Genomic DNA, 19612 nt, shown 5'->3' on the forward strand with positions numbered 1-19612 from the left:
GTCTTCTCTCCTTAAATTTTTCCCCTCTTTCTAAAAATTAGGGTTTCATCAATTTTCCCTCTCTTAAATTTCATCAATCTCAGGTATTTGGATTTTCTCTTAACTTTAATTTTTTGTTCTTTGTAATCTGTCGTGAATCCTGCTAACCAAATCCTTCATTTGGTTGAATGCAGCGACTATACTATGAACTTTAGAAGATAAAGCACATCCAGCTTGAAATGTCGCCCGATTTTCGGTGAAAGTCCGAGGAAGCTTTTGATTCCAGTGTAAGATATATACTAGTTTGATTGTTTTCTCGCATTGTAGATATTTATTAGAAGATGAAGTTTGGTTTGATTGTATAGATGAAGTTGGATTTTGGTTCTAAAGAACAGAGTAAGAAGCTGGTGATAGATTTATTTATTTATTTTTTCTAAATTGCTGTTAATTTGTTAGGAGTAAGTATAACTTTGTTAATGGTGATTTTCCATTGTTGGGACTAAGGCTTATTTTGAACTTATATCACCTTCGTTTTTAGAATGTCTTTTACTTGATTAATATGGTGATGAATTGAGGTTATGCTAATATAAAGGATTATCTATTTAATATCCATTGGATTTATTTCACCTATATTTGACATTTTACTATTCTTTTTTTGTTACCAGGATTCAAGTTTTCCTTGTTCATCTCTTTGTTGATTTAGGAAATAATGGATGATTTGCAATCTCAAATTGGTTCTAAAGACTTTGATATACATGAGAGCATTGCCAATTTAGGTACAGACCAAGAGGTATATGAAGAAGGATTATACAACTTCTTCCAAATCTACAAATACAATTAGAACATCCAATAGGAAAAATACTTCATCTATATGGCAACTATTTGACAAGATCATGGTGGATGGCGCTTTGAAAAAGGAAAAATGCAAGTATTGTCAAGTCGAACTTACAGCAGGTGGTAATAGGGACACTTCCCACCTTCACAAGCATGCTGTGAAAGCATGTCCCGGGAGACATTTACGACTTACTCCTACTAGCCAAACACAATTGAATATTAAAACAAATGATGATGGATCAAATTTGTCGGAGTTAGGTAGTATGAAGAAAGATGTATTCAATCAAGATGTATCGAGAAAGGACTTAGCTCATATGGTCATTATGCATGAGTATCCGTTGTCAATAGTGGGCCACATTGGATTTAGGAGATTTGTTTTTGGTCTCAATTCTTCTTTTAAGATGATATCTCGAGCAACATTGAAGCGTGATATCATGAAAATGTATGATGAAGATAAAAAAGCACTCAAGGCGTTATTGGAGCATAATGAGAGTAAGGTGTCAATTACTACCGATATGTGGACAGCCTCCAATCAAAAGAAAGGCTATATGGTTGTTACTTCTCATTTTATCGACCAACAATGGATCCTTAGAAATCGTACTTTGAGGTAATAAGTCAATTTCTAATTTGCAATTGATAACTTATTTACTATAATCTGAAATGTTGTATGTTGTTTTATGAAATTCTGAAATATTTTTTGCTTATATATGTTATATATAGGTTTTGTTATGTTTCATTTTCACATTCAAAAGGAGTTTTAGCTAAAGTTTTAATGGATAATTTGTCTCAATGTTCTTTAGAGAACAAAATTTCTTCTGTGGTTGTTGATAATTGTAGTACTAATGTTGCTATAATGGGAATCTTATTGGATAATTTTGAGAAAGGTTCACTTCTATAGGTTGGAAAGTTTATGCATAATAGATGAGTGCTCATATTTTAAAACTTATTGTACAAGATGGGTTAGATGTGATTAGTTCTGCGATTGAGAAAGTTCGAGACTGTGTTTCATTTTGGATGTTAACACCAAAAAGAATTGAAAAATTGGAGGAGGCATGTCGCTTTTTGAATTTAAGTACTAGTAAGAGGCTTATTCTTAACTGTAAGACTAGGTGGAACTCTACATTTTTAATGCTTCAAGCAGTTTTGCCTTTTAAGGATGTGTTCTTGAGGTTAAAACGTTTGAATAAGAGAATGAAATTTGAGGTTCCTAGTGAAGAAGATTGGACTTTAGCTGCTCTTGTGTGTGAGAAGTTGGAGATTTTTTATGATACAACTCTTGTATTTTTCGGAAGGAAATACACTACCATTAATTTGTTTTTTCGACGTACTTGTGAAATTAAATTTGTTTTGAAGCAATGGTTAGAATGTGATGTGGAAGTTATTAAGTGTATGACTTAAAAAATGCAAGAAAAATTTGACAAGTATTGGAAAGACATTAATGGATTGTTAGCTGTTGCATCTATTTTAGATCCAAGAAACAAATCAAGTTTTATTTTGACTTGTTTTATGATGGTGAAGCTGAGGTGCAAATTGAAGGAATTAGAAAGCTTCTTAATATGCTAGTTGACGAGTATCAAAAGAATAAGAATGAGGATTATGAATTATTTAGTCAAATTTCCAAGAAAAGGGTACCTGAGCAATCTTCTAAGAGTGGATGGGATTTATGGGCTCAAAATAAAATTGCTAAGACTAGCACAAAGAAAGTGGACCCAATCTTTGAAGTGGATCATTATTTAGCCGGTGATCCTTTACCGGAAGATGAAGAGTTTGATGTTCTTAAATGGTGGAGTAAGAATGATAAGTATCCAATTTTGAGAAAGATTGCCAGGGACATTCTTGCTATACCCATCTCGACCGTGGCTTCGGAAAGTGCTTTTAGTACGGGAGGAAGAGTAGTTTGTCCACACAGATGTAGACTCCATTCCCATACTGTAGAAGCACTTATGTGTTTGCAAAATTGGATGACCGAAGACCTTAAAGGTAATTGCTAGTGTAGTTGTATAACAATTTATTTTATTTCATGTTATTGAATCATTTTAGATCCTTGACATTTTTTTGGTGTCTTTCATTTAAAGGTACATCAGAAAACGTTCATGGTTGTTCAACTATAAATGAAGATTTTGATGTTGAAGGCGATGGTGAAGTAGTTGATATCATAAATTTGGTATTTTATTTTTAACATAAACTTTATTATATATATATATATATATATATATATATATATATATATATATATATATATATATATATATATATATATATGTATATATGTATATATATATATATATGTATATATATATATATATATGTATATATATATATATATATATATGTATATATATATATATATGTATATATATATATATATATATGCATATTATTTTAATTTAAGTTTTTCAATTACATTCGCTTTCTTATAAATGTTTGTAGGATCTTAATGACGACCCACATGATTAGAGGAAGGAGTGCAACATCTAGAAAATGGATGATATGGGAGTTAGATTTGTATTTGGACAAAGATTAATTGTGTATTTTGGATTTTAGTGTTTTCGTAACTTGAATTTAAGTGCTTCAATGTTGTTTGTGGTGTTAGAGTAATTTCTTCCATTGAAGTAAAAATATGTTACACAAATTTGTTTTTAAGTTTGGTTTTGAAATCGTTATTCATTTAGAAGGTTTAAAGTAATTCTCTATGGATTTTAGGAACCTAAACCCTAAGAGTCTAATAAGGGTTTAGATTAGGGTCAATTTTTTAGACCCTTCAATCTCACTCAAGAAAATAAACGTTTTAGGGTATGGTTCTAGACCCTAAGGGTCAGGGTCCAGACCCTAGGGTCTGGGTCTGGGTCTTAATTTTTAGACCCTTAATATTAGGGTTCGGTCAGGGTAGAGTCCAGACCCGACACATACCCTTAAATACCCATCCCTAGTGGTGATGGGAACATGGAAGTGTGAATAAGGTGGTCTGATGAGCTTTTTTTTAAAAAAAGTTTTTTAAATTAGAAAATATTGAAAAATAAAAAAAATTATGATTTTTGAAGAAAAAAAAAAGGTAACTGTTGAAAAAAAGATAAGTATTACGAAAGTAACGTTGTGTGTAACACCCGTTAATATTCCATCTAAATGATGAATAGGACAGACAATGACATGAGTTGGTGAATTGGAAAGTCGAATATGAATTAAGATTGTTAGAGCCTTTGCATGCAATGATGAACTCATTGCTTGTATGTAACCTATATAATGCATTGTATGAAGTCTCTGACGTGTACTAGTTTATGTTCTTTGGAACGTGCAATGATGTTGGCATTCAACAACTAGCAGGTTGATTGCAGGTGGGATTGAAAGAGTGAGAATTGGACATTAGAACCTCTAATTAAGCAATTCGATGCTCTTGAGTATTGTTATATGTTTAATGAACATTAATTTATTTATCTATGTAAGTACTCTTACCTTATAGAAATTAATTTTGATGATGTCAGAAGGTTCTCAAGTTGTAATTTTCAAGACTTCAGCTGAATTATTATCATTGATGTCATTTATTTATTTCTTTATCACTAAAACATCGTCGGTCCAAGAATTCGGTTTAACTTAAATATTCGACGTATAACTCGAAATTTATATTTACATGTGAATATTCGGTCCAATTTAACTTGGACTTTTACATTGAGAATCCAAAAAACTCAAGTGTAACATTGATAAAGTGCTTACAGGCCGTTTGGTAATCAATATAATTAATAATGGTGAGAACTGTAATGAAAATTTAGTGTAATTTTTGTACGAATATATATATGGTGAGAACTGTATTGGTTATGCTCCTTTAACAATCTTCGCAAAATTCATTCAAATGTATTAGCATTTGAACACGTGGTATTAAGTGGTAATAAAAAATTGCAAAAAAACTTTTTTTATGATCAAACTTTCATTACCATGGGAATGACATATCATATCATGATAATTTGCACTACAAATCATTCTCATTTCCACCATTTGGTACCGAATATCAAATAGGTCGTAAATAATCATTGATAATTTCTGTTCATTTTTGTATTAAAAATAAAAGTCAAAGATAATTAAGTATTTTTCTTAATATTTAATTTAATTTAGTTTTTGACAGAAGATATTCAAGACTTCCTTCGTTTCAAATTACTTGCAATATTTATTTTTACACGCAATCCAATGCACTAATTCAATTCTTAATATATCTAATTATAAAATTATAAAAATTTGATATTAATAATTTTTGCAATAAGACGAATCAAACAAGATCTCACTTGATTATATTCTAACCTATAAATTTAAAACTAAAAACAATTAAGAATATTAAATAAATAATACTGTTTATCTAATATTGCAACTAATTTGAAACGGAAGAGCATAATGGCACGAGTAAAAAGTTGAAGAAAATGAGAGTACCATTCATTAAAAAAAACAATGATTTCCTTATGAAAAACCAATATCTTTAATCTTCTCAGATGAACCCATTAAATAACGAGAGAAAAAAGTTTTATTTTCTCGGCTCGTTTCCTCTCTCTTTCTCCCTATTGTCTTTATCCCATTTGTTTATCGCCCTCTCCTCTCACCAAACCCAGTAATAATTTTGTGAGGTTTCCATCATTTTCCCCCAAATAACATTTTTTGATTACTGGGTTTTCCTTAAAATCGCTTTTTTCTTTTTTTGGGATTCAATTCAGTTTTGTTGATTTTTTTTGCCGATTTCTTCTTTTTTAGATTGTATTCGGATTGTTTGATGAATAATGTAGGTTGTTTTTTTTATGATTTGAATTCTGGGTTGTGTGTATTGGATCGGTGTAATTGATGTAATTTTTAGTGGGGGCTAAATGATCTTTGTGTACGATAATGAGAAGAAGCTTTTTTTTATTTAATTGGTTTGGATGGATTACGTTGATCCACCAAAAGGGCTGATTATGAAAATTTGAGGAAATTAGGGTTTTGATTCGAGGTTAAAAAGTTGTTTTCTGATTTCGTTGAAGGTAAATTTTGAGTGTTCTATACGATGGATCTTGTAGTCGGTGGAAAGTATAAACTGGGTCGTAAGATTGGGAGTGGTTCGTTTGGTGAGCTTTATCTGGGTATGTTTTTGCAAATTCAAGCTCTTTCAATTTTGTTGTATTGTAATGTATTCAATTAATGATAATTTGTGATATAATTGATTGAATTAGGGACCAATATAACTAATGGAGAGGAAGTTGCTGTTAAGTTGGTATGTGCTGTTTTAATTTTCATTTCTTCATGTTTGATGATAGCATGCAACATTTATCAGCTATTGTTGGTTGCATCTTGCTTTTTTTTGCGAATTACATGTTTAGAGTTATTCGTTAATACTAATATCTTTAGTGACTGTTTGATTGGTTGTTTTGCAATAGATTTTTTGTTTGAATTATAACAATAGAATGGATTTAGTGGGATATGTGTGCTAAATATTCAACCCCAACAATGACAATGTAACAACCTTAATTCCTTGGGGTTGGTTGAATGGATCAATATATGAGTTTAGTGGTTGTCCACATGAATTGTCTTCTACATCCATTCAATTTCAAATTTAAATCTTTCATATCCTTTTTCAATTTTGCCCTGGAGTCTTCCTTGACCTGCTTTTAAGCTCTCGAGTTCTAATTTTCCATCAATACCTTGTTACAATATTCAAACCATAGTAAATAATTTTCTTTCATTTTCTTCCAAGACATGTGTGACTAACCTTTTCTTATATTTTTTTCCTTCAAAGTATGTTTAAGCATTCACATTTTTGCTACTCCATGTTCCCACTACGATCCTTTGTAAAAATGTACCCTTTGACATGAGGTGCACACGTCCTAGTAGCCGCTCTCCAGTCTCCCCAATTTTCCTTACCCAAAACTTTATTTAATATTGATATTGATGTATTTAGTGTGCTGCTTTTGATTTTTTAATTATTTTGCATATTGGTGCTCTAACATGGTCATATACTTGGACCTTATTTTAATTGAAAACATCATTCACGCACTTGGAAAATTCTCATACTTAGACGCTCATTGATATCAAATAAGTAATCATCAATCAGATCTCATTTTCCCTATTATCCTTCATCCAAATACAATTTGTTAAGGACATGCAAGTGAAGTTTTCGCATGCACTATGTTCCTAAACAAATGTGCATATTTCACCACCATATTTAGAAATGTTGGAGTTTTTAGGACAAACTTTTGTTTAGTAAACTTCGATTTTAAGGTTGCAACCTTAATTGCCTTTCTATTGGAAGATGTATAAGATTTTTTGAAATCATGATTAATGACCTCAATGATTCGAGCTTTTTCAAAGATAAAGGTTATATACACGGACTGCTTCCATGTTGTAACATCTAGTGATAGGAGTTTTTTAAGAGCTCCGTGCAACCAATCCCCCTTCTTTTCTGAAATGACACCAAACACCTGAACGAGATCCTCAGTCATTAGTGAAGATAATATATTTTGAAAGGCATAATATTGGTGATATGCTCATAGCCCGTTGCGCTCTTGTTGTAGGAAACACATATTTTGGCTGCTCATAGGTTGTTTTATGAGTCTTGTGTGCTGTAAAAATGAATCTTTAGGGTATTTGTAGTTGTTTTTGGGCAACATTCCTAATCAAGATAGTTTGATTCCATTTAATTTATAGTTTACTTGATTCCTAGGATTTTTCAAAATTACATCAAAATAATATTACATGGAAGGTGAACATTTTTTTTAAATAGCCTTCTATAATATTATGTGAATCACTCCTAAATTCCAAGCAAAGTTTCACTGTTGGAACTTGTTTCAACCCAGTTATGACTTAGTAGGCAAATACCATGCTTTTGTGCTAGTTGTGTGGGGGGAGTGACCTTAGCCTCGCTGGGCGGCAACTGGGGCACCCTGGACATTGTAACATGCTGTCGATGGATTTGATTGATTAGAGTGAGGACCTAACAATTAGCTCTTGTCCCTACAATTGTTTTTCCAAGTGAGACTGGACTTTAAAGGCATTAGGTTGAGCTCACTTCAGTGTAGTTTTTACACTTTGCTTTGTTGGGAGTGGTAATGGGAATGTCGGTGTTTGGAAGATCTTCTTCTACATTGATATTATGTGAATTTTCATTGTGATTGATTGACTTCTTCGATTTTGTGTGTTCTTTTGTCTTGTTTTTTTATTCAAATTTTCTTTTCTTCAATGCTTATTTTTGTTGTTTTTCTTTTCATTTTCTTCATTTTTCTTCCTTCAACCACCTTTTTCTCTAATTATCAATCTTCTTTCTTCTTGTTTTTTCATTTTTGTTCTCTTTATGGTTGTCATTTTTTCTCATTCTTCTTTCTATAACAATTAGATACAAAGCATTCATACACATTGCTTTAAAATGTAGATTTAGGTACACTCTTGTGTTATTTTGTACTATATTAGTAGCTTAGTGCAATAATGACAAATGTTTTTGATCTTTGATGTAATTATGACACAAATATCCTATATTTTGAGTATTAACTTTTTTTGCAAAATTTTCCTATAAGCTTTTGAGCCAAACGTTGCGCATCATCTACAAACTCCTCGCGCTTACGTTTACATGTAGGCTCTACAACCCTTTTCCACCTCGGTGTGCCTTGCGCCTTTTTAAACTAAAATTAGGGGTTTTGAAGCTTGATTTAAGTTCCCTTTGGCTATTAACCACACAAAGCCTTGTTTTTTTATTAACCATTGTAGTACTTGAAGGGATAGTGATCTTAAAAAGATGTGGAGACATGTTTTTTTGGCATTCTATGGTCAATACGGTTAAAAAGGAAAAAAAGAATTTTCAATGTTAGATTTCTACAAGTAGAGGTGCCATTGGAGAAGGTGTCTCTTTGGGCTAAGGTGCATGGATTATTTCATCATTTCTTTCTTAGTGATTTATGTAGAAGTAATTGGAATGTGATAATGCAACCATCTTTATTTGCCTTTTGGGATCTCTCATCCCTTAGATGTATGACGATATTTCTTCATTAATAAAAATTTTATCTTATAATAAAATGTGTATGTTCTTTTCCTAAAACATTTACATACAAGACTCAAATTGTTTTTTTTTTTTTTTTTTGAAAAAGGTCTCTTGTGAAGATAGGAATTAGATTGATTCTTTGTCATTAGTTTTCTTTGAATCTAGTATGGGTTGATATATTTGTTTCTTAACAGTTAACCTTAGGGCTTGGGCCTTGAGCGAGGGTGTTGTAAACGGCTTTGATCCTTTTAGTAATAAACTTACTCATTTACCGATAAAAACATTTACATACAAGGTTGTTGTCAAGTTATTGAGCCATTAGGAACATAGTAGATTATTGGTTTGTAGTGACTAGTGACCCTTGTACACTTCTTGATGTTTAGATTACAACCTTTTGGTACTTATCCAATTTTTTGACAGGAATATAACCGGTGCGGTAACGATGTAACATATTCTCAACTTTAGGGTTATGTCAAAAAAATATGGCTGTTATTACACATCCTTGTGTGAATTGGATTCTTCTTCCAAGTACAAGACATAAGGGTTATTTGTGCTCTTTGTAAAATTTCCTACTTGTGATGGTTAACATAATCATGCTTTTGGCTTTTTTGATGCAATCTCTGGGCCGTTGAATAAATTTAAAGTACTTGTTAATGATAAAAAGTTTGCTAACGATTTGAATGTGCTTGCTAACTCCAGGAATCTGTAAAAACAAGGCATCCCCAGCTTCACTATGAATCGAAATTATACATGCTTCTTCAAGGGGGGAGTATGTTCTTCATAGTTTTTCTTTTATGTTAAATCTTACATTTTAAGTTCTTGAAATTACACTTTTTTCTGATTTATCACTTTGTTTTTTTTTTTTTTTTTTTATTAAAGCTGGGGTTCCTCATTTAAAGTGGTTTGGAGTTGAGGGTGAATACAATGTCATGGTGATTGACCTTCTTGGGCCTAGTCTCGAAGATCTCTTCAATTACTGCAATCGGAAGTTTTCTTTGAAAACGGTTTTGATGCTTGCAGATCAGTCAGTATGTTCCTGCCTTGTCTTTATGACCATTAGTTTACCTTATATTTTTATTTCTAGTGTGATGATCTTGTGCATGTTGTTTTAGATAAGCAGAGTTGAATACATGCATTCAAGAGGCTTTCTTCACCGTGATATAAAGCCTGACAATTTCCTGATGGGCTTGGGACGTAAAGCAACTCAGGTTCGTGTTGTATTTCTGTGTATTTTAAATATGTCCTGTTATTGAACATTTGAAAACAATCTAATGTTGCCGGTGCTACCAACATTAGAATGCCTTCTGTTGGAATTATAAGTATCATCTTTTATGTATCATACAGTTATCAAAACGTGTTCTTATGATTGAAGGCTAAGATCTCTTGAAGAAATGTCAGCTTATCAAGTGTGTAACAATTCTCATGCCGAGTTCAGTGATATGTGTACGTATATAAGGTTATTATGAGCAACAAGAAATTAATCGTTAGTAGAGAGGTTGACAAAAAAACATATGGAGTGAGCGATGTCACGTGCTTCCAAATAAATCTCACTTTATAACTTTTATTAAAGTTGCTCATATCTACTGGGAAAGGTCCCTTAAATGTATGCAAATTTGAAGAACTATTGAATAAACTAAGAGCTACAGTTACAATGTCAAGGACTCAGGGTCTTAGAGGTCAAGTAATAGCTATCGATACTAGATTAAAATAAGCAATTGAAACAAGAAATCAAGTGCTGCCAAATCTTTGTCAAATTAATATCCTCTAATGAATTCCATTCAACTTGCCAAGGAAAAACTCCTTAATCAAACATTATTGAAATACTTTATTGTAGAATGGAAGTTTATGTTTTTCCTTATTGTTAACTAGAAGGAGACACATTACTGGAAAACCCTTACTGTTAGACAACACAAAACAAGCATTGAGATTCAATTCAATTGAAGCAGGTCAACCTGGAGAAATCAGTAAAGAAAATTGTTAACATAAGCACTTCAATTAATCAATATAATTATTTCCCTCTGAAATTTTCAATCAAGGAACATAAGCCTTAGTAGTCTAAAGCTGCTACCTTGCTAATATTATTTGAACAATCATTTATTCAACAATTTCTCCTGGCAATAAATACATATCAATCTTCAACAATTTACGCACCTATTAATATTAAATGTCAATCATTTCAATTGGAACAAGAGATAATTAATAATCAAGAAATAGGGAGTAAAGAAATCTGCAATTATGTGAATCCAAAATCTTTAATTAATTATACCAAGAAATTAGCTTTACATTTTAGCTTAGCACTTTAAAAGTGACAAAAAGATCCCCCAGTAGTCTGAAAATAAATTTTCTGATAGATGCTTAAAACCTACAAGACCTTGTATAGTTTTTTAGAAATCAAGCGTAATCAGGTTAGGATAAATAATAAAATTGGTCCTGGTCCAAAAATTCATCCATTTGACAAAAGATGTGGCTAGCTGATTGTCTTTTGATTCTGACAGAGCTGTGGCTGAGGGTAAAGAGGTGCAATTCGAGGGTAGGTGATTTGCTGTTCTTGCATTCCTGTCTTGGTTTTTAGTATGTCAAATCTGAACATCATTCATTCTCGAGAAATATTCTTTATAACATCATTTAACAATCAAGAGTAGTAATGATCAGAAGAGTAAAGAACTTTATTTTTATATGCTAAATCTGAGCATCATTCTTTGAACCAAGAGATATATTGAAGAGTAAAAACATTTTTAGTTTGGCAAATCTGATCTTTTATCGAGGGATATATTCTTATTAACCTGGAGATTGCTTAAGTCTTACTGTTTCATTTTACTTTGCTTCAATTATTTTTCATTTGTTATTTTTGTTTTAATCAAGGGAAGGGCTTGCCGTATATGCATATCTTCAATATCATAGTTATAGTAAAACACCAAGGCAGGAACTAATGAAACATTAAATGTCATGGAACTCCAAGTTTTCCATTTTTGACTTGACCCTAAAGTTTCAAGATCCACTGGATTTGTTTTTTTTTCTTTTCAGTTTGTGATTGTATTTATATCATTTTTATACTAAGATAAAACTGTAGCCATATTCAGCTTTATAGAAATAATTTATTTTGATTAATCATTGTTTCTTGTGCATGATTTCTTAGGAATGATACGGCTAGGAAATAATTGAACATAAGTGAACACTTGTCCAATATAGTCTCATTTAACTCCCAAGATGTACTGAATTTGGCCTGTTTGATAGCCTAATCTGCCCCGTTCTAATTACCCAACACCATTACACTTTAGAAATGTCTAAGAAACACAATCTATGGCTATGTTATTGTGTATTCAGATCGTCTGACCCCTACTTGTGTTCACATGGTATATACGAGTTTCACTAACATAGTTGGATTGACCAACATAACTTTTCAAATAAAAACCCTAGGTCTTCAAGTAATTATTTAGATTTTTTCTTCAAACAAGCTTCCATTACAATATGACGTAAAGCTTTTCTTTATTCAGCAGTCAACACCTTGACGAATTGCATTGAACATGTAGTGATGTGACATACACAATCTACCACTTTGGCAACTCTACAACTATCATCATAGTTGCACTGTGGCAGTATTTCTTTTTCGACACTCCTATCTCTACTTGTACGACCTCCATGTGGATCGTTGGTGTTAGATTTATTACATGTCTGTGGATGGACTTGAACCAAAATCACTAAGCCAATTTTGGTATTGTTATTTGCCATCTCACCACCAATGGCTTCTATTGTCGGTTATATATTAGAACTCCTTGTGGACCATGTGCTTTGTTTCTTATATTATTCTGACTAAAGTTCTATTTTTTATAGTATGCATGAACATTTGTTGTATTGTAGGTGTACATCATTGACTATGGCCTTGCAAAGAAGTACAGGGATCTCCAAACTCATAAGCATATACCATACCGGTATGAAATTAGTATGTTTCTTGTGATATGCAAACAACATGTTGTATGTTTGAGGGTTCTTATGTTTTACAGTAGTTATTTGCTAATTGCTATGTAATCGTGTGGTCTCTTTATCTTCAAATTGAGTTGATTGGAAATTACAACACTAACTTAATTTCTAATTTTGAGAAACAAATTCCAACAATTAAATTATTTTATTTTATTAGTAAAAGTAGAAAGTACACCTAAGGGACAATAAAGTACACTTTAATTATTTTTCGTGTTACAAAGTAGTATTTGGCATGCTGAATATGATTAGCTATTTATTTAGTATTGTCCAAATACATTGACAACTTTTCACATGCTTTATTGTAAAGGGTTTTTTAATGATTTTTGTTAGACTGCAGACTAGTGCATATATTAACCAAATCTATGAATCTATGACTCTCCTTAGGAGAAAATAATGGATGTGGCTTGTGATGTCACCGAAGTGACATCTTGTGGGTGTTATGATGGGCTTTAAAAGCATCATTGTGTGAGTTGACAACTTGATAAGATCCTGTTAACCATAGTATTTCAAGTTTTTTAAACCATTTGTTTAATGAATGTTTATATACCCTTTTACTTTTAGCGCCTACTTCATTTTTAGTAGTGGATTATAATGGGTAGTGTAAGCATCACATATAATGGATGTCATGGTGCAATTTAAATCATTTGTTACAAGAAGATTTCACAAATTGGCAAGTTCAGAATAGCTTCATTATAATTTTGTAAGACCCTCTATATCAGTTTCTTGCAAAAGTTCGTACCAAGTTTCCATGAGACATGTTCAACTACAGACTTTTAGTTACTTGAGCTTTTTGTAAATGACCAAAATTATCCACTGCTCTGTAATTTGTTGTACCCTGATCAATTTTGTCTTTCTAGAATGCTAGGAAATTGTCTGTTTTAATTGTGTTTTATTTTGTGTTTGTCTGTATTAGTGCTCATTAAATCGTACCGTCTCTTGAGGTTGTTTACTTAATCTTCACCTTCCTGCAGGGAGAACAAAAATCTTACAGGCACTGCTCGATATGCCAGCGTTAATACTCACCTCGGCGTAGGTTGTGAAGTGCACTTTATTGTTTTTTCCACTCTTTTTTAATCAGAGAAATTGTTGGGAAGCTTAACTGGTTGTGGTTTATGCTCAGAACAAAGCCGGAGGGATGATCTAGAATCTCTTGGTTTCGTGCTTATGTATTTTCTGAGAGGAAGGTTGGGAATACGCTTTGTCTTGTGCTAAATGTCATCAGTATTATTTTGAGTTAATTTGGGGGTTGTCTTCCTTACCCTTTTTTCTCTCCAAATGTTGCCTTCAGCCTTCCTTGGCAAGGATTAAAAGCAGGCACTAAAAAGCAGAAGTATGACAGGATCAGTGAGAAGAAAGTGCTGACTCCTATTGAGGTTTATATCCTTAGACCTTTATTTTAAATTTATTTCTCCATATTGTTGGGCACTAGACTTTTGAATGTTCTGTTTGCTGATGTGAATCTTTGTTCATTTTCTTGATGTTTTATGTTTGATGCACCTAAATTAAGCTGTTTTTTCGATTCAAGTAAACTGTTGGTTGTTCTTTTTGTTCATGCCTCGTGCCATATTGATACTTTGTCGATCTTTGTTCTCTAGAAGGATCTGATGTTAATTTTTTTTCTGCTAGTATATAGGTTTAGTCAGCATTAACTATAGAGGGATGCTCAGGTTATTTTATACCTGCATAGAAGCAGTCAGCCTGGGAAGGATTCAATAACTTAAAAATTGAAAAGAGATTTATGCTGTTTGTGGCCATTAGTGTTGCAGCAGCTGTGTAGAAACTTCAAACTATGTGATTATGCAAGTCACAAAATTTGGGCATTCAGGCTTTTATTGTTGAGAGCAAGTCTTGATGCACTTGCGTGGCAACTGGCAATATGTTTGTTAGATAACACTTAGGAACGTTGATCTGCTGTGTCTTTTGCACCTTATATTTTGGTGGTTATAACTTCACAGGCCAATATTTGAGGTAGGAAAAGTTAAATATATTCTGAAGGAAGCAGGAGTATCATCTGCACTCTTTGTGTGTCATGCTTCGCTGTGTATGATGTCATTGTCAATTTGTCATGCTTTGTGGTGCATGATGTCATTCACGTGCTTAAAAGTACCATGACTACATATGTCAATCTTTGCTGGAGTTGCTAGGAGACTTCTTTTTATCAGCGGCTGCATTTTGGTCGCCATTGTCCTACCCTCATCAGCCAGCTGGTGTATGTGCCCCTTGACTATACGTTGAATTTTTTTGCTTATGGTCAGATCTATAAATCATCCCTAAGGAATCATTAGTTGCTGAATTTTACTTAACCAGCTAACTTGACCTTCATTAAGTTTACTAAAATTATTGATCTCTTCTGGAATGTTGAGAAATTTCCTTTTCATTAAGAGTTTGTTAAGATTCTAATCCATCTTAAACTCATCTCCCATTTGAGGTCTATTCAATTAGGCAAAAGACTGAACTGAGGACCTTTGTACTTGGTATGCTGTCTCGTGATGAGTTTATTTTTAATATAACACAAGCAGCAAAGTAGAAAGACTTGTGTGAGAGGGCTTGTTCATATGAGAAAGCTATGGCCTGCCCTTGTGTTTGTCATTATTTTGAGTGAATAAGTTATTCACACTCACCTACTCAAAAAGGTGAAGGACAAATTGAGAATGCCCAATTGCTGTTGAGGTGCTACGCATTCATTGGTGTATGACATTTTTTGGATTGACGTTTCTTTTTGATCAACTAGTTTGCCCTGTGTATACTTAGGTATTGATATTCTTACGCTGTTATAAAGTGGACCGTGTAGTGTAATTTGAGGCTGATGATTGTAAATGCCAGCTGTTTTTGTGTACTTGGATACTTGGTTTAGACACTAAATGAACCTATATTGCTGCATAATGTGGCAGCAACCATGCTAGTGACGTTGTGGTTGCGCTGTTTGGGATTTTTGGTGCCTATGGTTAAGTCAAAAGTTAAAGACAGATGCATACATACTACTATATTGATATTTGTTTCATTTATTCGATGGTCTATATTTTAAAATACCTATTGACATTAATACATGTCATTATCCCACTGCCAAGTGGCTTCCACGTGGGCGGGGCTTGGGGGTCGGATGCATGCAACATGCAACTGACAAATGACAATTTTACCCTTGTAATAACAAAGATCTTGTTTCTGATCAACCTGTGATTGCATCTTCACATAAATAAGAAGCGTAAATGATTTAATGACCTATTTTATAGTCACCAAAGAACTATAATTGTGTCATTGTATGGCTCCATGGGGAATGGACATATCTATTGGAATCAATAGTAATTTGTTTTTGTTAAAAACATTGGAAGCTTGCGAGTTGCAAATTTGCAATATAGCAAGCTAGTTATGGTTACGATTTGCTTTAGAAATGTAATAAGGTCTAGTTGTTTGAGTCCTTCGAATGGAACTATATGCTCAAAAATAGCTGTTGTGAAATGCATGGTATTTTGATGTCATGCGAGGCTATTCCTCAATTTTTAGTAGAAGCTGTCATCTTTTAATTGTTGCGGTTTCATAATACTACTTGGACAGTTTCCGATGTCCCATTTTACTTCAAAGCATTGGTACTATATTTGGTTTGCTATTTATTGGCAGGTTCTTTGCAAGTCATATCCAACAGAGTTCACATCATACTTCCATTATTGTCGATCGTTGCGTTTTGAAGACAAACCTGATTATTCGTATTTGAAGAGGCTTTTCCGAGACTTGTTTATACGAGAAGGTGCACTTCCAAAGACTTTCCTTAGCTTATATTTGTCATTTTTTCGTTATCAATATTGGTTTTAAAAATTGCTTATTCTTGGAGTACTATATTAGTTAGTGAAGTCAAGGTATCTTGTTTCACAAGTAATCTTGACCAGGGTGTAATTTTTTCTTTACAAATTATAAGATAAAATGCAATGATTCTAGAGATGTTTATTGAATACAGTTCTCCTCTTTGTTTTTTGGTCATGTTACCTGGGATCGTACTCTATGTTATTGCTTTAGTTTCTCTTTGCATCACTAACTTAAATCCCATTTGCTTACAGACTCCTAGGGCCTGCTTTTCAAATTAAGTTTCTGTTCAATGTAACACTAATATGGACGGCTAGTTCACCACAGCCCTGATAAACTCACTTCAGCACTTAAAGTACTGAATTCATACTGGATTCATTTTTTAATATTTGAATTCAGATCTAATTAGTCCAATTTAATCCTGTCAACATCCCTTTAGGTTTTGCTTCAATTTACATCTTATTAAGTGGAATTCATGTTCTATTTCTCAAGACAATGAAGTTTGATGGTTCTTTTAATTAAAAAGTTACTCCTGTTTTTGCTTATTTACTGTTCTTGTTCCTTTTTCTGAAAAGGGTGTATCTATTTGTTCTTTTTCTTTTCCCTATTTGGTTAAACTTCTCTCATTCACCAAAATAAAAATGTCACTTTCATTGTGGTCCATCCCCTATTTTTTGGAACACGTGCAGGGCAAATTAGCAAGAACAAAATAAAAACCAAGGGAGTATTATTTTGGTGTTGCCCGACATTGTTAGTTAATGGGTTATTGAAAAGAAATAGGACATTCTTGAGTGACCAGAAATAATTAGAAACGAGCCTGTGTTTCAGAACACGCTCATTAAATGTCTTAGCTTTGATGTGATTACCGGCCTTTAGAAATTGTTAATACGAAGTATCTTCTGTTGAAGTTTTTTTTTTCTAGTCTATTTTATTGTCTTTGGAATGGTTGACAATTGCAGGGTATCACTTTGACTACGTTTTTGACTGGACTATACTAAAGTACCCTCAATTTGGTGCTGGCTCAAGACTAAAGGTTAGTTGTGCATGGTAACTATAATTTTCAAATAATTATCTCAAGTTTTTTTCCGTTTTGTGTTTTACATGTTGTATATAACTCTGAATGTGGCATTTAAGGCACCTGTTGGGAAGACAAGTGGACATGCTGGACCTTCCGCAGAAAGAGCTGAAAAACATAGTGGTATGTCTGTTCTTTACAAAGTATGGCTCACTTCACTTGAATGGAAGGAGGCCACATTTTTAGCATGCTTAGAAAGCTTCGTTTGCTTTTTATGTTTCTGAATTGTTCACTTGTGCCTTTTGTGTTCGAAGGGAAAGAGGCTCGTGATAAATTTTCTGGGGCTGTTGAGGCATTTTCAAGGAGGAATTCATCTAGTGGGGTTGTGGCACTCGGTGATTCATCAAGACAAAAGTCTTCAGAGGTGGTGATGTCCCCAAAAGATCTGGTAGATTTCATACGCTTCCTTTCTTGTATTGTCTGTCTTGTTTCTTTCCTTTTTTACACTTTTCCCTCCCCGACCAAGTACCCCACCCCTATCCTGAATACGGAGATGTTGTTGGACTGTATTCGTAGTCCAATCATTTAATGAAATGACGTACAAAATCCTCTTCTTGGCAGCCTGATTCTCTGAGAAGCAACCACACCTCTACTCGACCAAGTAGCACATCAAGACGGGCTGTCGCTTCATCCAGCAGACCTAGTTCTTCAAATGGACCAAGTGAACGGTCTAGCCGTTTAGTCTCGGGTAGTGGCCGTCTATCTACCAGTCAAAGACTGAAACCTGGGTCTGAACCCAGCAGGTTGGGAACCCCTTCTCGTCCGCCAACTGCTAATAAAGGTGTTCTTGATGAAGCTGTTCGAAGCTTTGAGTTCCTTTCACTTGGCAGAGACAAGACGAGGAAATGACCAAGTTATCTTGTGAGAGGCTGAGAGCTGACTTGCTATTTGCAAACAAATCTATTTTCTGTCGTCATAGATGGATCATTTTCTTCTTATCTCTGACATGGGAATTCAGCGTCTTGCTCTGAGACTAAGTTGCGACAGGGTTTCTGCCAGGTTCTCTGATCATTTTTAATATTTGGAGGGGCAAAACATGCGGTCTTCATGCTGTCGTGAGTAGCAATTTGTACTGGGTCTTCTAATCTTGACAGCAGCTGCCTTTTTTAATCATGTTTTTCTTCCCCCCCTCTTCCTGCATCGGAGTTATTGTCTCTTCTTTGTTGGCGTTCTATAATATCGTTCCTAGTACATCAAACGATTGTCAAGTTTAAAGAAAAAGATACCTTTTGTGTAATGATTTTTAAACCATGTAAAATAATCCGTTCAAATGCAGAAACATTCTATTAGATTTCGTGTGTGTTCTTGTTTCTCTCGTCGAGATGTTTTTTTTTTTTGCACTTCTACCATCAGAGTGATCCTACTGCGACTAAAACCGAAAATTTGAAGTTCTGATTTAGGAATGATCTTGTATAATTACACTATTTGGAAGCATTTTTTGGGGAATAAACGCCAAGAGACAGATTGCTGGGTTGGTTGGGCATGGCTAGACCCATGGACATGGAGCTTTGAGGATCAATTCCCAACTCATATTGTAATCCATTTTGACTTTCCACAAGTTAACCCAAGATTTGTAAAAAAAAAAAAACAGAACCACATTACCGTTTTTTAAGAGTTGGGTGTTTCATATACAAAAAGTCTACGATAATCCTATTTATTTCTCTGATATTTGTTCCCACTAAACGGATCAATTTTCGATCCACGAGTTTCAACTTTCTATATTACTTATTGTCAACACTCGGTTGTTGCACTTGCCCTATCCACCTTACACATTTTGTTTCATCTGATCCTCAGTATTAACGACACCTAAACCTTTTCTTATGTCTTCGGTTTGAATTCTATACTTTAAAATATGTCCACTCATTCGTACTATATTTACTCAATATTTTATATGCATCCTAATTCCTATACCATTTTAATAATGAAATAGTAAAAAATAAACAACATTGACATGTACGATGAATGGCACATCATGA

General features: G+C 33.4%; 1 protein-coding gene across 1 annotated transcript; it reads left to right on the top strand.

Moving 5' to 3' along the window:
* Nucleotides 1-5275: 5275 nt before the first annotated feature.
* LOC130828274 (casein kinase 1-like protein 11) lies at nucleotides 5276-18925 on the top strand. Its single transcript, XM_057694146.1, has 14 exons — nucleotides 5276-5903; nucleotides 5994-6034; nucleotides 9488-9557; nucleotides 9668-9816; nucleotides 9901-9996; nucleotides 12647-12717; nucleotides 13738-13799; nucleotides 13887-13950; nucleotides 14055-14139; nucleotides 16382-16508; nucleotides 17521-17594; nucleotides 17696-17759; nucleotides 17891-18024; nucleotides 18198-18925. The coding sequence occupies exons 1-14, from the start codon at nucleotides 5828-5830 to the stop codon at nucleotides 18483-18485; spliced, it is 1401 nt and encodes a 466-aa protein (XP_057550129.1). The 5' UTR covers nucleotides 5276-5827; the 3' UTR covers nucleotides 18486-18925.
* The last annotated feature ends 687 nt before the right edge of the window (nucleotides 18926-19612 follow it).

The sequence above is a fragment of the Amaranthus tricolor genome, chromosome 12 (genome assembly GCF_026212465.1).
Source record: "Amaranthus tricolor cultivar Red isolate AtriRed21 chromosome 12, ASM2621246v1, whole genome shotgun sequence".
In the NCBI taxonomy this organism is placed as follows: Eukaryota; Viridiplantae; Streptophyta; class Magnoliopsida; order Caryophyllales; family Amaranthaceae; genus Amaranthus; species Amaranthus tricolor.